Raw genomic sequence first — 22,021 nt, 5'->3', positions numbered from 1 at the left:
GTCACACAAGAAGCCTTCAACAGATCACTGGATTCCCAAGTCATTTCCCATTCTAAGGGGACGTACTTTGCAGGCTTCACAGACCATCCAGCCACTTCATCCGTACAGATGACACAAAAGACTGCCCTACTAAGGCACGTCTTCCTAAGGATCGTACATAGATAACTAAGTCTTTAGAGAGCTTAATATCTCCATCAGCTCACCTATATCCAAATGTTTTCTGGCTTCCATCACAGCTTTCCTCTTCTGCTGACGGTAACACACTTGTAGCGAGGCAGCGTATCTCCACCGTAGCAACACCTAAAGATACGACACAAACAGGATACACACTGACACTGCAACCTTCTTTGGAAGGGGAAGCAATGTACTCCATGTTGCTGCCACCATAACTATTTCCATCTCATTTTTCACATAAGGCTCAGCAAGCCAGTGCAAATTTCTTACAAATTAAATACAGCAGTATTTCAGAGGGTCCCCCTGCCATTTTTCAAGAAATTCTTCTTTTCTGTCCCTCTGTTCGCCTGCCCACCCCCGCTCAAGTAATACTACTATGCTGTATCTTACTACTGGTTTTCTTTTCCTTCTAGGAAATGAGAAGAAAGAAAGGAAGAGGGAAAACCACGAGCTTACTCAGAGACAACAGTTTCAAAGATGTGTGTAAAAAGAAGATGAGACTCTCACTTTTTAGACCTTTCTTAGTAGTGTCTCTTAGATGAAGTTTTTGGTCCTCCTAGTTGCACTACCTGACCCCTGCCTGAACTAGCATCTGTACTTAGACCTTGGCATCTGCTGTACAGACCCTACCTTTGACAGGATCGCTCTCCTGTAGTGCTCATCTGCCTGAGTAGTCGCCTTAGCTTCACGTCTAAGAGCAAGGGCATTTTCTCTCCATGTACACAGAAGCTGTCTGAAGGCAAACATATAAAAAGTTCAACAAAAAACATTAAGAATGATTCTCGCTTGTTCATTTGGTGCCTTCCCACTCACAGGGGAGCCAAAACTCGCTGCGTCTATAAACTCAGTCTTGCAAATCAACTTCTGCCTCCTCCAGGTCTCTGCAGAGGAGAAGGCAGTGCAAAAACAGAACACACCCTTAAATCCAGCATCTTAAGCTGAGTCGGTCAGGCTCTACCAGTGACTCCAGTTGTGTAGCATGAAAACAAATGAGGTAGTTAAAACTAAAGCAACTACAACCAATACAAAGTGGTTATCTTTAATCGCTCTCCTCACTATAATGCAAGGCAGCCTCTAAATCTTCCAGGCTGCTTTCATACCACAGCAGTCAGAATTCAGGCACTACAGGGAATGATACCTTTGCTCTCTGGTGTCTCTAATGGGACTAAATACAGACTAAAAAAAAGTTAGAGCAAAACAGAGGGCAATCCAGGAAGAGGCTGAGTTTTAGCTAGATGACTGGCACAGAACCAGCAATGCACAGCAGAGTCAATTCCCAGCACTGAACACTCAAAAATTCACAATAGTGGCAGTGAAGAAAAAGAGTAATTTGACTGCAGTGCAGTCACTGCTCTCGTGCTGCACAAGGAAACACAGGCTTACCGCAGCAGTAGTCCAGTGTGCTGTTTCTCCTTTTCAGCTACTCGGTATAGAATGCACTGTATGTTATGGTGGTAACTCTGCAAGAAAAGCAGTGACAGGTAAAATTTCCCTCAACTGTCAACATCTCTGAGGAGAGGAGACATCTGGAAACTCTTAGTAGCAGCTTAGTATAGTAGTAGCAGCAGTACAGTATAGGGACAGAAAATTAGGTTACAGTCACTGCAATCCACTGCTGTTTTTCCGAGATGAACAGTCATTACACACTAGTTAATGCTAGCTGTTATATACCCTTCACCAAAGCCACAAGATTACGTTGGTTCTTTTGCTCCAAAAAGCAATGCTAGAGCTTAGGCTACCCTACCTACAACAGCCTCCATTCTACCTTGCACACTTCGTGTGTCAGCATCTGGAGTGAAACAGCGTGGCAGCTCTCCGGTTGTCACTGAAACACTTAAGCACGTACAGATAAGTCTCACAAAGAAAAGGACATTCCTCCTACCTTCCAGGCTGCCAAGGCCTTGCCCAGTAATGCGTGCCGATAGTGCATGTCTGCTTGCACCAACTTCCTCCATTTCTCACTTTGACGTCTCACATACTACAAGGACGGAGGAAAAAAGAAAAAGAAAAAGAAAAAAAAAAGATATGTACACGTGATGGAGGAAAAACAGGCAATGGCAGAGAGCAGAGGGAAAAGGACCTTTCCCAGTCTCTGGGGAAACATCAATCTTTTATCTTGCTATAACAGGTTCTCACTCAAACTGATGCTGCACTCTGCTATTCCACCAAAAGGCCTAGTTAAGGCTTCTTTTTCCCCCTGCCCTTTCAAGAAATCCTCTTGAAGACTGATGCAATTCACTCAAGTTAACACTTCCAGACCAACAGACTAGCATCAGCTCTAAAATTCCTCAGAGATTCTCGAGACATGCTGCAAGGCACATTTGGTACATCATGTCACAGCAAGGAAAGGGCCCAGCATAAAAGTGAAATGCCATCTGATAGAGCCCACTATGATCTGTACACAACTACAGACCACACATCACGGCCACGCTGCAAACTCCTAACTTCAGTAAAGTTTGAGAAGGACATACATGGTACTGGCTAGGGACAATTTCATTACACTAATTCTGGTTACATTCCCAGATAAATCTCCTAAGTTACAGTCCCATTCTCACTACACCTGGACAAGCAAACAAGAAGTCAAATAACTCCCCCTCTTCCCTACATAATTCCTGTTCAGCCCATGCTGAACTGGTTTTATCCATCTGGAAAGGGAGGAGAGCTTAGGAATGACTAGTGTTTAAAATAAACAATTTAATTTCTAGCCATATGGGTACAAGCAATCTGAACACAACAAAAAGGATTCAAGCTCTTCCCCATCTGTTAACTCTCTCACCTCCCTCCACTTGTTCCAAGACTGCTGCAGACACTTTGAATAGTGAAATCTTAAGGCTTGCATCTCCTTGAGCCTCCTATAGGAAAAATAATTTCATTATTTCTCCTACAATGCAATCCATGTTACTGAACCCCTCTAGCACAGGAATGAGCCCACACTTGCTATTTTCAGTAAGTCATTTACTGAGTGAAAGACAAACCAGCAGATTCTAAAGCACAAATACGGAGTCACTGTGAACTGAATGCTGCTTTGTCAATGGTAGGCCACCACAAGGCTAATCCAAATAATTCTCCCTTTTAAAAAAACTTCTTACTCTCTTTTTCTCTCCCAAGTATTTTGCTTCCACAGACAGAAAGCCTTTAGCAGCAACAGGTTACTGTAGTGATCTCTTGCACGAACCAAGCCCTCTTGCTCCTCCAAACGTGCAGCTGTTCTTCTACGCCAAAAGCACCAGCAACAACGCAATAGTTGCCTTTCAAAATGAAGTACAGCCTATAACGGAAAGAAGGTGGCAATGAACTCATGACACAGGGCAGTTACAAACAACAGGAGACAATTCCTTATAGGTGACATGCACGGAACTGTCCAATGTTTGTTTTCCTCTTCTTACATTGAACAGCAACGGACATATGTCATCGAAGCCCCTTTGTTGTGACGTGAATGTGTTCTACAAGTACCTATATGCACGTCGATGGAGAAACCGTTACCAGAAAACGGCAGGCCAAAGAGAGGAAAATACAAGCTGATAAGCAGCGTGTGAAGGACTCCCAAGAACCGACAAGCTCCAGAAACCAGTCCTGTTGAATTCGCAAGCACTGATAATCCCAGAACACCAAGAGTCAGCCATATCAGCACAAGGCCACCCACACACGCTACCATCAACTATGAGCTGTGTAACTCAGACCACGTAAAAGGTGGCAGTGGCTGCTACATATAAAGCCTACAGGATTATATATACATCTTAGGAAATGAAAGACTCCTTTAGGGACTTTACGGACACCTACCTAGAAGCAACTAGTTTGTCAGTACAACCCTGATATTCTTAAATAGGTTGGGGTTGGCTCTTCATCACTATTATGGTTTCAACCAGGTAACAATGAAACCGAGTGTGAGAGATGGAGCACGAGCATATTTATTGCGTGAGGGAGTGACCGAACTGTGTGAATAGTTATCCTCTAATAATTACAGCTCCATTCCATTATTAATAAATGGTTTAACTTAAAAAAGGTGATTAGTAAATATTGGCTGTAATCTGTTTCCCCTGACTTGAGCCCTCACCAGGGAAAAGGGAGTTTACAACACCCAAGTCCATCTCACACCAAATGATGTTCACAGACAGTGACTCAGAAGTCATTCCCTCTATTTCCTAAGCAAGGCCAGGCAGAAGAGTCACATTTACCCTGTTCTCTCCCATTCGGTATTCTTGCTGCTTGCATGCCTTCAGCAACCACGTGTCAAACACCCGTCTCACCAACACCCTCCTGCAAGTGAAAATGAAGAATGTCAGCACAGGGGAGAATTCCTTCAGAAAAACAAATCATTTTTGAAAAGACCAATCCATCTACAACCTAAATAGTTATTGATTTTTCAAATCATGCAAGCCTTCTTGGGAAATCAGGCAGCTATATGTCCTCATCATTCTCTGGGTTAAAAACCAAGCAATTTGTTCTATAAATCTTACCCAGAATACATGAGATAATATTAATGAATTTTCTGAAGTTGTAAGAACTCCCTGCTTTCATTCAGATAATTCAAAAGATTGCTCTGACTTCTGACCAATTAATTTTAATTATAAACACACACAAAGAAAAGATTACATAATAACCTTTTATTTCTTCTCCACTGTAAATATAGTCTGCTCCCTCCTCTCTTGAAAATATTTTTAAAGTCCTACTTCAAGTTTTTTATTTAAAAAAAAAAACAAACAGACCAAAACCAAACAAACATTGTAACAGGACTTCAAAAAAGCTATAACAACAAATAATAAAGAGCATCATGGTGTAATCTCAACACTGAAGGGATTCTACTAAAGCTACCATCTATGAACAAGGTCAGGTTAGTTGCCCTCATTATCAAAGCTTCTTTCTCTCTAGATGAAGATAATACTTGCTAGTCTGCCTCCTCCCAGGGATGCACAAGAATCAAATAGTGTCCCAAAAATGCACTTAATATATATTTGTGATTGAGTACTATACATGTCTCACAAACAAGTATATGGTAGAAGCATCCTAGTCCAGAAGTCTGAGCTACAGCCTAGTGGAAATAGCATCCAGTTCAAACTACATCAATTATTTCCAGAACTCAGTCATGTGGGCGTACTAATTAGATTGCCAGCATGTCTCAGCTCTTCTCTAGTCTAGAGAGGCCTAAAAGATATTTTGGATTCTTACCAGGTAATTTTTGGTACGTAGGTGTTCCAGCTCATTACAAGTTTATAGGCTGGTAAACAACATGAGTCAAATAAGTCTTTCTAGAGGGTACTGGTAGTTGCCAGCAAGAGTGTCTCGTAGCTGTAGACAGTCACGAACCTCAACTGATGGCTTTGCTGGAGTATCTCCTGGGTCTTACCACCAGACACAGCAGTCAGGGCACTGACTTGTGAGACAGCACGTATATGCATCAGAGACCAACAGGGAAGCTGAGTTCGGGCAAGCTGCCATGAAAGTTTTACTTAGGTCTGGTTGGAAAGCAGCACTGGAGCTCTGAACAAGGAATACACTTCTTACAATTTGTTCTTTTGTGTTCAGGAAATAAAACTTTGTTTATGCTCTATGGAGAAAATACTGCACACAAAACCATTCCTGACTCATGGAACCAAAGCATGGCTACAGAACCAATGAGAGCCTTCAAATCATCTGTTCACCCCTTCCCTGGTGAGAGAGGCATAAGTTACACTGCAGCAGTTGCATGCTTCAACTCATCTCCACCAAGCTTAACCTCCTGAGTCTTTGAACCTTTTCTCTCTCATTGTCTCCAGACGGTAAACTAATGCACCACAGCTGCTCTCACACCAGTTGGAAAAACTCCTAATTGCTTGCAGAAATGCAGCTGCCCTCCTTAGTCAGCCTGCCCTCCAAACCTATTTGTGAATCCCCCAAAAAGCAAGCCGATATCCAAGGCAAAACAGACTTTCTGCAGCTTGTTTTTCAACTGTGAAGACAGGCTTCTGATGACAGAAAGGTATCAATCTGGAACATACTCTGCCAATGAAAGGTGCAAGGTCCCAAGTCTAGGGACTTACCAGGAAAGAAGATTCAATGTTAGAAAACGATCTTTTTCTCCCAACTTACACAGGAAAAAGTGTCTCAGGAGGGGACTCATTGTAATAGCATATTTCCAAACACACCCTTTTCCAAGGAAATAAAACTCTTTCTTGTTAGTCTTCTAATATAGTGTCAAAATCAGGACATAAAGAAAATGGGAAATAGGTTTTAATAACATCACAAATCATAACCCTACCTGAAGAGTCCACGCCGAATCCATAGGTAAGAATACAAGCCCAAGCAAGACCTTTAAGGCACCTCAAAAAAGGCAAATACACTTTTTTTTCTCTCAATCGGTACCTCTCCACCTCCGATTTCCGCAATGAACAAGGACACACTCTTGTAACTCCTGTGCATGTCTGCGCCCCCATAACATGCCAGTTAAAGTAATTAGCAAGATATATCATTACGCTGAGACACGGGCTAATGTGTCTAGCCTTACCCTGTGTCTGGTCCATTACCCTAACCACAGGCTAGTGGCTGAATTTTAAGAGGTGATGAGAACCCATAGCATCCATTTATGTTAACAGAAAACAGAAATGTCAAGCACCTCTAAAGAAAGATTCCCAGTAATTTCACTCAATTTCACACTGTAAACTTAAATTAGAATAACTCCAGCAGCGGTAACGGATTCGTTTTGGCATGACTGCAGTTGTAAAACAACCAGTATTATCATTTCGAGTCCAGGTTCTTTTCCTTTAAGTCCCACATTGGTCTTGGAGGCAAAATAAAAGCTTACAGGCACATCTTGTTTGTTTCATATGGAATCCAACCGCACATACTGCAACTGACTGCTGCATCCAACTGCACATACTGCAACTTCTACCAAAAAGCCTTACCTTCACTCTTAGAGTTCCTCTAGCAGCAGAGGTAGCATACACAAGCCATCAACTCCTCCCTACTCCTCCTCAGAGTAAAGCAGCACCAAGTGTTTTGAGCTCTGTCCATGCCCATGCTGCAACCTACTGCTCTTACCAGTACAATGTCCAGCTCTTAAATCTAAACAAGTCTCAGAGCTAGGTTTAATCGATTTTCCTCTCACATTTCACAGAGAGGTAGGAGATGTAAATTGTCCATTACTCTCAGAAAATATAAGAACAACTGGCATCAGGATGGTCATGCCTCCAAAGATATTACCAGATTTTAACAGAGAACCAAAGGCTCACAAATCCCATATTTGTACAAATCTATAGTAATATTTCTCTGTGTACCTATAATGGGCATGAGCCACTGATGTTAAGGCCTGCTGCTGTTCTTCCTCCTTCTCTTCCAAATGGGACTTCCAACGGTTCCAGAACTTCTGCAGCATCTGAAACAAAAGAAAAAAAGACATGAAAAAACATAGGTATCAAGAGACAATGCAAAGAAATAAATTATTAAATGTCCTACTAAAACTGCATGCTGCAATGGTTGTCTCCTGCACAGCTTCATATGCCAAACTTGTTTTACAACCTGCTATGAATTTTTCTGGTAAAACAAAAAGTCACCATAAACAGGAGAACAGGAAACTGTCAAGTGACAGTTGACTTACATAGGAGATTTTCTGTGGCTATTAGTATTTAGGAACAAAGCCACTGATTTAATAAAAAAGTATTTTGTAGATGAAAGTGGAAGCCAATAGGACAGCTCAAGAGAAACTAACACAAGAGTAAAAAAAAGTCAAACTCACTGTAACTTGATGCTGACGATATGACAGATTTTTTCTCACTTGCTGAAGACGAGTGTTCATGACGTTCTGCCAAAGACCCTTAAACCCAAGTTTCTGTAACAAGAAGAAAGGTACACAACTTTCACATAATCCAAACCAACAAGTACTGGTACATTTAGAATTGGCTGCTCCTTACAGACAACCTGTTTGATGCTACTCCTTGCAATATCTGAGATTTATGATCTTGTCAGCAAAGCCATGCATTGATTTCTTCTCACAAATTGTCACTTCTCCAGCTAAACTAAAATTCCCAGGGTATTACTGCAAGACATCTAACTCCTTATTCAGCTATCAACACAACTACCCAAGTCCTTTCTCAATCTATCTCCTCCTTCAGTTCAAGATTCGTAACTTGCTCCTTACCAAAAGTAGAAAAGATCCACTTCCCTTTTAGGTCTCCTCTGCACAAGGTCTTTTGGTCTACGATCTCATCATACCTTGATTCAGGGATGAACATGGTAAATAGCATTCTGAGAGCATCCTGCCTTAAAGTGCTCTTACAGTCACTAATGTTTTCAGTCTATGATCCAAACAGGTTTATTGCCATTCTTTTGATGATCAGTACTGATCCACACTTGAAAGTAATTCTCTCCTGAAAAAGCCAGAGGCTTGCTTGTGCCCACCTTTCAGACAGTCCTCAAGAATTTTTTTTTTTTTTTTTTTAAAAAAAAAGACACCCAACTACCTGCATATGCAATAAGCTAGCTTTGGACTCATATGGAGAGTGTAAGCATTACAACAGAGGGAAGAAATAATTCTTGTAGCAAAACAATGTAATCAGACAGAAACATTTAAGGTAGAGGTGAGAAGGGGGGAAAAAAAAAAAATCAGGGAAGATCAAGGGGGAAAATGCAATCTCATGGTGAAATGGACAGGGAATATAGTAGCCCAATACTATCAAGATTGATTTGCTACTTCATCAGCTTCCCAATTGGAATAACTACTATTTTGGAGAGCTATCCTATTTGGATTCAACTAGCAGATTCCAGAATTGTTGGAAGTTAGAAACCTGATGCCTGATGCAAACTCATCATGGCAGAAAATGGTGCATCCCCCACGTAAGACCCACACACCACTGTTAAAGGCACGCTGCCAGTCAGAAGTATTCAAATTCCCTCCACAGCCTCTTCCACCTGACACATAACAGTGCTCTTACCAACAGATGATGCTTGTAGTGTTTTTCAGCCAGCTCACACTGTTGAGTCTCTTCCACACATAGTACAACATCTGTCACTGAGTTAAAGTATCTTCACATAGAAACATCCATCCTGATACACACACAACCTTCTCCCACAGCGGGGCACTAGATCTCCACCTAAATTTGCTTCACTATTTTAATTTCCTGCACTGTTACCTGAGCAAGTTTTCATTACAGTCAAGTTTTTAGATTTTGCTAGCTTACCACAAAACATTTCCAATTCACTGTTAAGTAAGGAATTCCTCTCCAACCTTAAACTATCTTCTTCAGGCCCTTAGCCCGCTACAGGCTAACACGCTGTAATTGCAACAGTTTTATTAATTGTTAGTATGGCCTTACATGTATCTTTCTAATGATAACATGTTTATCACCCATGCTACTGCATAACATTCCTGCTTATTAACCAGGTCTTTCCTCTGAGGGAATGCTGGTTAGCATTTAGTCCCTGCTAGGGACTAAATACAGATTGGATACAATGCTTCCAGTGTGCAAAGACCCTCCATAAGGCAATCCTTCCTGCTAGTTTTTCAAAGTCCTTTTGGTGAGCATGTACGCTTCTCCTGCACTCCCATGACAGCCGCCAACTGCAGAAACACTGCCGGACTATCCTGCTTCGGTGATGCTTTTGTGCCAGCTCTGGAAAACAAACACAAAAATTACTCATGACTTGTTCTGTCCTGGGCTCATTTGTATCGGACGAGGCCATGACATTTAAGTCACTGGTTCTGAAGTGATGGAAGCTCTAACACTGAAAAACGGTGGTAAGAATTCACAGTGACACTCAGCTAAGGGCTATATTCTGACACTCAGCTAAGGGCTATATTCTTCCTATTGATCACACAGGCAGTTTTAAAGCAGTAACACACTGTACTGACTTAAGAAAGGGAAGTCAAGACACTGTGTCACTTGTTCAACATACACAAGCTTGCTAACATTTCAGCATACTCCTATCACTACTTCCCAGATATCCAAGCTGAATTTTTTTCCACTACCTCTGATGACGAGGCAATTCACACAAACGTCTTAACTCATTCCAGTGACTTCAAGGGAAGAAACAAAAGAACTGGCGTCATCATCTTCACCATCCTGTATGAGTTGTGATTTTCTGATTATCAAGAAAATCCACACACAGATTGACTGATAATAGTCCTGAATACGTCCTTCTCACAGATATCTCCATCAGAATGTAATATGCAATGTGCAAGTTTTCATCAAGGGAACTGTAAAGCATTTTCATTTAAATCTCATGGAAAGCAAGCAATCTTCCTGACAGTTCAGTATATAACCTTAACTAGCCTGTAACAGTGTACAGTCCAAATTGCATCTAATCATCTGTTGAGCAAGCAGAAACACTGCAGCATCTCCTAGAATAGAAAAAAAAAAAAATCACTGTGCCCTAAGGAAAGGGTTGAGCTCTATTCAGTCCTAACTCACCATTCTGATGTTTCTTTGCTCTGCAAAGGTTTAAGTATCCCAGCCATGCTTCCAGGCATCTCTTCAATTCCCAGTGCTGATGGTGAGTTACTGCCCTAGTCTCCTTCTGCTTGTCATTCTGGCTGTATAAATACAGCTCTCGCCACTGCAACCAAGCCTGACAGAACAATTGAGGCAGAAAGGTAGTAAAGGGAAAAAATGGACAAGATTAAGGAAGTAGAACAAAGAGAAGAGGAAGAACAGAGAGGCAATAGCAAATTTCATGTAAGGTGTAAAGGTGAAAGCCATGAGCAATGAGGTTCCTCCCCACATGGGGGTAAGAAAACCAACAAACAAAACCAAACAAATGCAAAAGGAATGTCAGCATAGAAAAGATCAAAGACAAAGAATATCAACATCAAACTTCTTTTTCTCTTTTCTTTTTGATACTTTAACACTTTTTCCATTAAAAGGCCAGAATAATACTTTTTGGACAACAGGCTTTCTTTCAGACAGTATTTTCATATAAAAGAGAATCACACTTGAGATATGATCAGATTTCCCAAGTCATGAGTTTATCTCCTTAGTGGAATACTGGCCTCAAACAGGCAGTGCTGCCATCTTACAGCGAAGGCTGAACTAAACCTCATCACCTGTTTTTAATGAAATGGACAAAAAGCCACAGTTCTAGTGAAAGAAAGAAAACCACACTGTTTTCACTTCAACTAAGATGAATAATTTACTGCAGGAGCTGACAATCTCTCAAGAATATGAAATGCTGGATTGTATTTTCTTACCCCAAAATGGATTTAAACATGCTCACAGAAATTCAGCAGGTCATAAGAAACACTGTCTTGCAAAGAGGCAAGGTGCTGTCAAACAGCTGACTGATGCTACCTTGCCTCCTAACGGGACAGCGGATTGGACCTCTGGAGTTCGGCATTCTAGAGAGCTACATGCAACTATCCATCATGCCCTGCTCAAAACACCACAGTTGCAAGCTCACACACCTCTTTTCTTCTACCTCTTACTTACCTGTGGCTAGTTCTCTGGTGGAGAGAACTGTGATACGTCCACTATCACCAAGCATTGTATAAAACAGTAATAAACCCTTTGGCCAGCCTGCTTCCTAGCAAATATCAGACATTAATTCAGTTTGTCTTTCCTAGACCTCTCGTAAAAAAAAAAAAAATAGTTTTCATCTTCTTCATAGAATCACAGAATATCTCAAGCTGGAATGGATCCATAAGGATCACCAAGTCCAACTCCCTGCTCCTTGCAGGACTACCTAAAACTAAATCATATGACTAAGAGCATCATCCAGATGCTCCCTGAATTCTGACAGGCTTTGTGCTGTAACCACTTCCCTGGGGAGCCTGTTCAAGTGACCAACCACCCTCTCAGTGAAGAGCCTTTTCCTAATGTCCAATTTGAACTTCTCCTGACACAGCACTTCATTCCATTTCCTCGTGTCCTAATATGTTCTTCCACCGTGAAGTACTGCAATTTGCAAAGCAAGTGAGTAAAAGGCCTGTTTTGAATTAATCTGCAATCTATTAGTCACACGTGCATGCAATTTAAACTTTAGAAATGGCAGTAGCTGCAGCTCCTGGGACTTACTCGAAATTGCAGGCTCTGGGCCCAGTGCTGCAGAGCCAACACACTCATTTTATGTCCAGCGCAGTTCTGGTAGCGTCGTCTTCTCCACGCTGCCCACGATGTGCTGCCAAAACATGTCACAGACATGTTCAAACACAGGTTACATAGCTTGGTGCAAGAAATCACCTTTCTCACTGGAAAAAGGTAGGAACAACAATCTTCTAAATTCGCAGTCCGTGGGCGCACCAGAATTCAGACACATGCACATCCTCCCCACCCAAAAAAATCTAACACAAAACAAAGTCACTGCAGGAAAAGATAACAGAACACAGGTGAAAGCCACGGCCTCATGGTCAGTGCCTCTCGGCCTGTTTCCGCGCCATCCTTACCGCAAACAGCCTCTTTCCCTGAACGCCAGTGCCACAGACCGCATCTCACGTTTCGTCCTTCGAACACCAACATAGACCAGCCAGCACTGCCAGGTCCTGAGCAATTTTTGCTTCTTTGCTGTGCACCACAGAAAAAATTATAGCATCTTAAGTTCACACAAGAATCTGGCACTTTTCATCACTCCGTAACACCACTTGTCTCCCACCTCCAGACCCTCAGCCCGCAGTGACACCTCGTGGGAAGCCCTGACACAGCCACCAGAGCCGCCTGGCTGAGGGTCACACTGCCAAGGACCTCTGAAACGCTGACAGCACCATGCCACTTGTTCAGAGCAGCGTGAACAATCAGACAATGGCATCGCTTTGTCTTCAGTGCTTACAGGGTACAGAACTGTACAGCAATATTCAGCATAACAACCTTGTTGGGTAAGAATGACAGGATTTTCTTTGGGTCGTTTTTTTTAAAAAAGTTCACCAGGTTCATCAGTAGCTTTTCAAGAGTTATTCTCTATTACAAGCAGAGAAATCAACCAGAAACAAGTCAAGTTTATTTAGCAGGCTGGTCACACAGCTAAAAACAGAAGCGGTGTCACAAATTCCATTTTACCACTAAGTGCAGTGCATGGCACTTTCTCCTCGCAACAGTCTGGCTTGTCAGAACTGACATCACTGAAGCAAAGTTATTAGAAAAAATCTTTAAAAAAAAAAAGTGTGGGGTCTGATTTTGTTGCAATCTGGTAAATCAAGTATTAACCTGCCTTAAAACAAGTAACTTTTCTATCTTTTTGACTAAGCAAGACACAGCTGCTTGTGTTAAGTACTCTGGCCTCAGGAAGAAAGGAAATCTAGACAGCCTAGGAGTTTGTTTCCAAAGGTGCCAGTCTATATAATATTCTGAGGATACGTTCATATGCCAAGAGACTAGTTAACTTAATTTGCAAATCAGCATAGATTTGCAAACCACAGTATCATCTTTAAAAGAGGGTCATCCTCCCCTATCAGGGAAAGATACTCCCTGAAACCAGAGGAAGTTGTGACCAATACAGGCAACTTTATCAGTAGGACAAATCCATGACAGAAAAAAGAATCCACACAGTAAGACAAGGGGCACTTCAAAAGCTTGGGCTTCATTTCAATTGTAAGAGACGAGCTGGAAGGAATAGTGAATAAGGATAAAATATGTGCAGTTAATACCACAGGGAATTAGTATCTAATTTCTACAGCCACAGTTGATAGAGAATTCCAATAACACATTCTATCAAAAAATAACCATTTGAACACATACTGTGATAAAGTAAAAAAAAAAATACACAAACAAAAAACAAAACCAACAAAAAACCCGACCAAACCACCCCCCAAAAAAAACAAACACCACAATTCAGAGCAGATGGAGAGGCCCCTAAGCTTATTCACTGGCATCCCTAAATAACTATATAGCTACAGAGTAGTGCATCAAACAGAACCCCTCTGCCAGCTTTAGACAGACAACCATCTGCACCTAAAAGCATTACACTTCCACAGGGTGGGGGAGGTCAACGTGCAAACACATGCAAGGGACAGAGATTCTGGGTAAATATTTCCCTTGGAAACTCCTCTCTCAATATGTCCTCAAATAAAGATAGTCAGCATCACTTCTACACTTACCATGAGACTCTGCAACATAATATTTGTTCCTCTTTCCTTGTTGCTGGCATACATAGGCTCTCCAAGCCTTGAATATCAAATTATGGAGTAAATCCCTGAAAAATTACAAAAGCACCATTCGGTGAAATAGCTAACGATGCCTCAAAGTAGGAGCCTTTCAAGTTCAGCTGCACTCTAAAGATACGTTGAATAGGAAATTTTTACTTCATCCTAAGACAACAGCAACACTGAAAAAGAAACAAGAGGTGAAGAAAAATATGAAAACGAGCAATGAAGACATTGCTCTTGGCCTAGAGGTACTGTTGATGTTACTCCCTTACTGGTACGAACAACTCCTTCAGAACCTGAGGAAAATTTCTCATACTGCTACACACACGCAATATAATAGGAAGTCCTTTCACAAACCTGTAATGGCTGTCTGCTCTGAGGCTCAGCTTCCTTTCTCTGCCAACAGTCCACCACTCCTTCCACTCTCCAAAAGTTTTCTCAAGAATCTTCTGGTCATAAAAGTATCTAAACAGTTGAAATTTAGACATGGGAAACTTCATACAGGTTTCCAGGCTGACCACAAATCAGTTTTAATGAAGATTATACTACCTGTTTTTTTCAGTCTTGTCTGATTAGCCTAGCAGCGTCTAATTGCATCTAAAACCCACTACTCTACTGTGACACTTTACTCCAAGACTCAGTGAAGTATGACGAGATGCAATCAGCTTACCGACTGCAAATACTGCACCAAGTCAGGGAAAGAACGACGGATGTTAACTGACTTGCCGAATATCAGAGTGCCAGTTGACTTTATACCTATGAATAACTCACATCTTTTATCCTCAGTTCTGTGTTTTACTCAACCAACCAGCACAGCTGATAATGACACATTTATTTTCCTTGCTAATTTTATTCTTTGTTATTTTAACACAAAATATTTTATGGATAGAAATAAATACAAAAGCTCCTTCCAATTTTATAATGCTTTGATTTTTCCAGGGTTCTTAGAAACAGCATGCTGATCTTAAGTCCTCCCAAATTTAAAATTTTCCCAAAGAACACTTAAATAGGCTTAAGAACTCCTTCAGCAAGTTGCACATCATCTATGCTAAAACCAAAGCTGTTCATCTGCTCATGTACCTTCTCCTCCCAATGGATACTAAGCCATGCACAAAATGGATTCACAAGTCACATATGACCTTCAAATTCTTCAACTTCAGTAGAACAGTCTCAGCTTCTATACCCAGATTTAACTAATGCACACCTGACCAGGTAAGAAGTAATGCTACATTTCAACTAAACTGTGAACAACTGAAAATTCAAACATACAAGGGTCTGTATGAGGGAATTAGGATATTGATCACCTAACTAAAAATAATGGTTGTAATCTACTATTTCAAGCAAGTAATTTTTTTTAGTTTAAAATATTATCTCAAACATTTTTCCACGTGGTTAATATGACTTGGGCAGCAGCCTAAGAACCAGAAAGTCTCATCAACTGGAGTATGAATACTTTCAAAAAAAAAAATTTCATCTCTTTGTATCTGTGATGGAGAGAAGGAAACTAGAAGGACCCATGGAAACACGCAAGCCAGCAAACAAAAAGCAGACAAGCCCAGACTCACAACCTTTGACCACAACTACCCCACTAGCTTAATGAAATTGGTCGTGCCTGTATTAACAACAGGATTCAGCTCAGAATACATAGAGGCCCCTCAGTGAAACACACACGAACCCTCTCACAAGTTGCAATTCATAGCTACCTACCCCATGCCAAGTTGCTAAGTCATTCCAAGCACTCAAGCAGAAAAGAAGAAGAAAAAAAACAAATGAGCTATACATTAATTTTTTGGACTTGGTGCATTAACAGAACATTGCAAATAAAAGCTATGGAGAACTGAGGACTCTTTAATCTAAAAGGGAAATTAATTACTGCTTATGTTCCTTGCTGAACTTTATAAAATGTATTTCCACTCATCCTCCTCGAAAAGTGTAAAATCATCGTCATCCTGGATTTACAGACAGCCAAACGTTGTGGGAATTCAGTATACAGGATAGCAAGAACAGGAAGGTTCACAGGACAACTTCTGTTTACCAGCTAAGGCAGACCAGTCAGAATGTATTTGATACAGCACAATGAAACTGGAGAACTAAGGGCCTGACCTGATTTTGACTGTAACAAACGCAGGTCCTTCCACTAGGAACTGCTTCAGTTCCCAAGGGTGTGGTCAAACAAGAACATGCAAATTAAGGCAAAACCAGTAAAGAGTATCAAAGTGATGGTTTTCAGCAGAGGACAGAACACTAACAACAGAAACAAACTATCTGCCACAGGTATTTCAAAGTCAGACAGATACAAAGCATATCTAGATAAGAACAATAGCACAACCAGTAAAATGAACTGAATTTCGAGATCTATCTCTAGTCATAACTTTGAAAAATTGTTAAATTTAAAGCAGGTATCACAATCATACCCCATCATTTATATGTACGTACAGTTCAACTACATCAAGACAATCACAATTCCTACGAATTTAGTTAGTAAAGTTTAACCATGATTATTAAAAACAAACAAAAAGCAGGAGCAAGAACACTATTCAAAGAAACTTTCAAATTATCTCAAAAGACATCCAAATATTTTCTTGGCAGCCTGTACTCTCTTAGTCCGATAGTACAGAACTAAACTGTATTTTAAAACATGACAAAAAAACACCACCACTACCCCCCTTGAATTCTGGAACTTTATCTACCTGGCTTTGGAAGGGAGAATTTGTCCAAATGTCTTTTTTGCCCACAGATAGAAGAATTTCCTTGCTAGGTATCTGGAATACAAGGAAAGGTTAGTTGTCTTTGTACTCTTCCTCTACTAATTCCCAGCAGCAGTAAAAATAGGAACTTTTATGCAGTTTCAGTAATAAAACAAAGGGTCTGGTTTTACAGAGATCAATGCATATATGAAATATTTACACCCTGAAATTAGTACTTTTAACAGGACTAATCACCGGGCATAAGCAGAAGCCCAAGCATCATTGCAAGACTTGAATTGGGACATACTTGTTTGGGAAACCAAGGCAGCTGAAATGTCTCCCAGGCAGCCCACTTACACCCAGCCATACTAATGAGCAGGCTGCTGATTAACTGGGAAGCCTCTTTGTGATTTAGAAGTGATATCATTGTTTCCCTGAAGTCAACCAGCTGAGTCAGACTTGTTTCCAAAATACTTAAGCCATCTAATGTTATCCCTGAAATCAGCAGATTTTTCTTCTTCCTACCTCTCCCACAGAAGTTCCACTTCTCAGCAAGCTTCTCCTAGTAGCAGTTCACCTCACTAATCTGTGATGGTAATATTATCCCCCTCTTTTCCCCTTTTTTCCAAATGGATTTAAGAGTTAATTGGCTCACAGAGGGCCCCAATAAGCACCAAAACCAGTACAAGGTAACTAATTAAAGCACACAGCCATGAACAGGAAGGACCTCTATCTTTCAGCAAGTCTGAGTTGCTCCATCATTTCCACTTGTTCAACAAATATTAGGCTTTTAATGTCTAAGCAATTATCATCCCACCGTTGTCAAGATTCCCTCAACAAAAAAAAAGTAGTAAAGAAACACATGCAGAGGGTAAGACTAAACCATTACACCTGGCAGTCCCCTATCAACGCGTATTGTTAAACAGCCATTTTTAAACTTCACATCAGAAAATCACAAATGTATGAAATCTGACTGTGGCAATGCATGTCCTCAAGTTACCACAAGACATCTTCAGAATTGTCTGGCATGCCTGTGAATAAAACCTTTGCCTTAGCCTGCACTTGTACTACTAAAACCAGACTTTAGATCTGATCCCTCTGCTCCATTCAGTGAAAATTATGTTTTGTACTTATCACCTGATCTGGAATTCTTTTAACCTTCTTTCTTGCTGTGAGGTATACCCAACTTGATCCAGATTGTCGTGACCTCCGTCCTGAAATTGATACCCAGCAGATTGGGGAGCAACAGATCGCCCAGTTGCATGCATTTGACACCCAGGTAGCTGTGGCATTTCATGCGTCTTCAGAGATTTTGGACTTAAAAGGAAAGAAAAAATATTTTGTATAAAACTACATTAACTGCAAAGAAGTGGCATGATTTCAATAAATTAATCTATAACAAAGGTATACAATCACACATAGATGTTGACAGCTACAAGACGTTAGAACACATTTATTGCCTCTTTATCAGGTATTTTTTACTATCTGGAATTTTAAAGTTGCTTCTGCAAGACAAGCAGGAAGACACATTTCAGCACAATCATGTCACAGACAATTCCTCTGCCCTCTAAAGTCAAAATTAAAAAGCACTAAAACACGTTTGTGCTCCCTCTCCCACGTGTGTACATACAGCACGCTCTTACACAGAAGATGTGAATGTGGTTTTCTGCCTATACAGAAAGTATTCTGTCTACTGATAAAAAACTCTTGAGGAATAGGGAACTGAAGTGAGAAATTTCTCTTTTAACATGAAATGCATTTATATATACAGTTCTTTTAAAAAGAACTCTTCCCTAGTTTTGCTCATATTTTAATGAAATGTTTCTTCTTTAAAAAAAAAACAACTAAAAATACCTTCCTGCTTTTACACATTCATGATTAAAAAGCAAAATTAGACATATTTTTCCAACATACAGTTTACTTTCACATGCAATTCTAATCTGAAAAATAACAAGTATGTTTTTATGAACTGTATTTCGTCTCCGTAATTTTCTGAAAACAATGATAAAAAAAGAAATCTAACCAGATAAAACTTGCTAAACCAGTTGCATTGAAGCTTCTTTCCCAAAACAAATACTGCCACCACCCTGAAAATTTGCACATTAGAACCACAAACACATTCTTGAACTCCACAACAGGCAACAGAAGAGAACAGTTTGAAGTCTCACCCTAATAATCACCTGAACTGAGTTAGGAAAAACATGGCTGCAGCCAGAAAAAAAATGTTGGTTCCACAAGGTTATTGGAACAATCCACACCGCTAAGTTTCAGGAGTTCAGCTGAATAACCACTCACAGTATTAAGAACAGATCATTTTGGGGGAAAAAAACAACAAAACCAAAATCCAACGCCTCCCCCTCACAAAAAAAAATCTCACAGGAGGATATACAGTATTTTTGGCTTGTTCCAGCAAGCTGCAAGAAGTCAAAACAAAGGTAATGAAAGAAAACAAGCCCTGTATCTTGCGAGAGAGAGAAGTTCTTGCTCTCCTATAAAATATTATTTCAATGTTTTGTGGAAGAGGTGGGCCCTGTCCAGCAGACAGAAGAATTCTGTTCACGTCCAGATGTGCAGTTAAGGCAACTGTACGCACTTCGGAAGAAAAGTTTCAGGCACTCTGAAATTTATGCACAATAGCTTTCAGCACAAGTTCTTGTACATGACTCTCAGGCCCAATTCGCTTTAAAACAGTCTAATCTGCTCCAAAGGTAAACCTGGCCTGACCATGTGCAACGACAATGTCACACAAATTAGTACAAAAATTAAGCTTGGGTAGAACATGTACAAGTTTTGTACTAAAGTGTAAGGCACGTGAATACTTAATGATTTTCCAACATACATAATTTTTAACATTATTCCTAAATGTGAAACGCTGTACGTGCTACACATTTGTAGTGATGACAGCCCAGGTCCATGGTAATTTACGGCAAGCAACCACAAAAAATAAGAGTTATTTCTCCCTTGTAAAGTTAGAAAATGAAAGCATGGGAAGAATAAGAGAATTGACTAACACGACAGAATAAACCTGTGGTTGAGCCAACAACTGTATCCAAACGTCTTACGTTCCAGTCTAATACCCCAAGCTCAAGAACATCATTTTTGTATTTGAATGTCGTGATAACGTAAACCCACATAAAGTTGTGTTTCATGACAAGTTTGAGGGTGGTGCTAGTGTGTTGGGTTTTGGTTTGGTTTTAAGGTAAACGCTTTCTGGTTAATAATGCTCCATATATATGTACCTAATAAGCCCTCATATGAGAATAACTCAACCTTCTACTGTCCCATGGAATGCTTAAGACGTCAAAATTAAAAAAAAAAAAAAAATTACAGCTGATGTCTTTAACAAGGTAGCATCTTATTATTGCTTACCTGCTTCTAGATTGCTCCATTTTGTTATAGTTCCCAGTCTGCAGTAAACAAATGCACTCTGTGCACTGGAACGTTGTGCATTAGCTTTGGACAAAGCACAATCGGTTCCCGCTATTTGTGACGAGCCCATCAAACGGACCTGCGCTAAACGCAGTCTGTGTCTCAGCTCGCTCGACCTGCGCACAAACAGCATAACGCCATTCTAGATGTCTAACGTGAGAAGCATCTGCCTGCACGCTCGCAGCTTTGCCGAGCTGAACGACACCGTGCTGACGTCATCTGTTGGCAACAAAGTCATAAACTTTTGAATCCTAAGACAGCGACTGCGCCTACCTAAACAGAGCTGTGCTAGAAAGATGCCAAGAAAAGGAGATGGCCCTACGTTATGTTCCTCTATTCGGAAACAAATTAATAATCAAGGGCGATTAATCGGTACCTAATCAAACTGACTTTTTTTTTTTTTTTTTTTACCTGCTAACCCTCCCTCCCTTCGCAAGCACACAGAAACGAAGAGAACAACCAATTCCGCCCGGCTCCAGCACGCACGGAACCCTCCGCCCGCCGAAGGTCTCCGGGAGCGAGACTGGAAAAAGCACGCGGAGCACTGGCGCTGCGCTCCCTCACCGCCGCATCCCCGCTCCCGCCTCCATCCCGCCTCCAAGGAGGGGAGGGAGCGGGAACGGGGCGGGGGGGGCACAGCCCGGCGGGGCCACCGGACCGTCCCTCGCTCCCCCGCCCGCCCTCACAGCGCGCGCGGGACGAGCCCCGCCCACCTCCGCGAGGAGCGCGCGCGGCGCCGCCGCAGCGCCCCCCGGCGGAGCGGAGGGCTGCGGCCCGGCGGCAGCGCCGCACCGGCGCCGGTGAGGGCCGGCCGGAGCCGCGTTCGCCTCGACCCTCGGGCCGCCCAGGGTCGCAGCCGCCGCCAGGACAAATATTTGCCGATTCCGACACACGCCGCAGCCCCGAGCCGCGGGAACGGCGCTAAGCACGCCATGGCGCGGAGCCGCCGCGCTGCCAACTGGGCAAAACGAGCCCTCCGCCATTCCTGTGCCACTGGGCTTCTCTGCTGGGAGCAGCCAGCGGCTTACAAAGGACGCCTTTAGGAATTAAAAAAAAAGCCCAGTATTTCAGCTCACAATAGCGATGCATACGAAAGTTACACTGAAACACGACACCATCCAGCCCTCCCCATGCCAGTGCCTACGGCACCTCCCAACAGCCACTGGGCGAGAGGCCCACGGCCCACTGGTTGCTATCGAGTCTCGCTGCGTTATTTGTCTGAAAAGCAAATTTGCTAAGAGAAACTTTGTAATAGTTACGATGCTGTCTTATTTATAACACAGTACTTGTTACTGTACTTTTTTTCAGGAAAAAAAAAAAAAAAGAGAAATGTTTAGTTCTGTTTCATTCCACGGGTAACCAGTTTTTAATACTGGTCTTCAACTTCATTAGAGATCAGGGAAAGGAACATTTTATTCACCAGATCCTGCACGTACTTCCTTGCTCCTACGCAGACCTGACAAGGGGCTTTGGAAAACCAGGGTAACAGGAACACAGGTGCGGAGAACCCCGCGCCCCAGCAGCTCCACAGGCAAACCGAGCACGCAATCTCGCTCACTTAAGTAAATTCCTTAAACCAGTGTTGAAAACGATTTCTGCTCTTTATCAGAAACAGCTAACGAGATCTGTGAGGTGCCTTCGAGTAAGCGACTGCGCTCACTACACCCGTTTTCCTCCTACGGAAATGGCAAAT

General features: G+C 41.7%; 1 protein-coding gene across 6 annotated transcripts in view; it reads right to left on the bottom strand.

Moving 5' to 3' along the window:
- SFI1 (SFI1 centrin binding protein) overlaps positions 1 to 20,647 on the bottom strand; it is a 33,676-nt gene extending 13,029 nt beyond the window's left edge. For 2 of the 6 annotated variants that reach the window (XM_086623610.1, XM_086623609.1), the window contains exons 1-19: positions 20,269 to 20,516; positions 18,037 to 18,216; positions 16,903 to 16,974; positions 14,570 to 14,677; positions 14,165 to 14,259; positions 12,521 to 12,638; positions 12,153 to 12,255; positions 10,554 to 10,710; positions 9,594 to 9,755; positions 9,078 to 9,148; positions 7,883 to 7,975; positions 7,425 to 7,522; positions 4,350 to 4,431; positions 3,264 to 3,442; positions 2,951 to 3,026; positions 2,057 to 2,152; positions 1,558 to 1,634; positions 805 to 907; positions 204 to 300 (exon numbers count right to left, since the gene is read on the bottom strand). In XM_086623610.1, the coding sequence (XP_086479736.1) occupies positions 204 to 300; positions 805 to 907; positions 1,558 to 1,634; positions 2,057 to 2,152; positions 2,951 to 3,026; positions 3,264 to 3,442; positions 4,350 to 4,431; positions 7,425 to 7,522; positions 7,883 to 7,975; positions 9,078 to 9,148; positions 9,594 to 9,755; positions 10,554 to 10,710; positions 12,153 to 12,255; positions 12,521 to 12,638; positions 14,165 to 14,259; positions 14,570 to 14,677; positions 16,903 to 16,974; positions 18,037 to 18,216; positions 20,269 to 20,288 (1,987 nt within the window). In that variant the 5' untranslated portion in view covers positions 20,289 to 20,516. Of the gene's footprint in view, positions 1 to 203; positions 301 to 804; positions 908 to 1,557; positions 1,635 to 2,056; positions 2,153 to 2,950; positions 3,027 to 3,263; positions 3,443 to 4,349; positions 4,432 to 7,424; positions 7,523 to 7,882; positions 7,976 to 9,077; positions 9,149 to 9,593; positions 9,756 to 10,553; positions 10,711 to 12,152; positions 12,256 to 12,520; positions 12,639 to 14,164; positions 14,260 to 14,569; positions 14,678 to 16,902; positions 16,975 to 18,036; positions 18,217 to 20,268; positions 20,517 to 20,601 lie in introns of those variants that run through there. The other 4 variants (XM_086623608.1, XM_086623613.1, XM_086623611.1 and 1 more) reach the window with 4 other exon arrangements.
- Between the last annotated feature and the right edge of the window lie 1,374 nt (positions 20,648 to 22,021).

The sequence above is a fragment of the Tauraco erythrolophus genome, chromosome 19 (assembly GCF_009769465.1).
Source record: "Tauraco erythrolophus isolate bTauEry1 chromosome 19, bTauEry1.pri, whole genome shotgun sequence".
NCBI lineage: Eukaryota > Metazoa > Chordata > Aves > Musophagiformes > Musophagidae > Tauraco > Tauraco erythrolophus.
The sequence above is the reverse complement of the archived record's forward strand: the minus strand, read 5'-3'. Positions and strand labels throughout refer to the sequence as shown.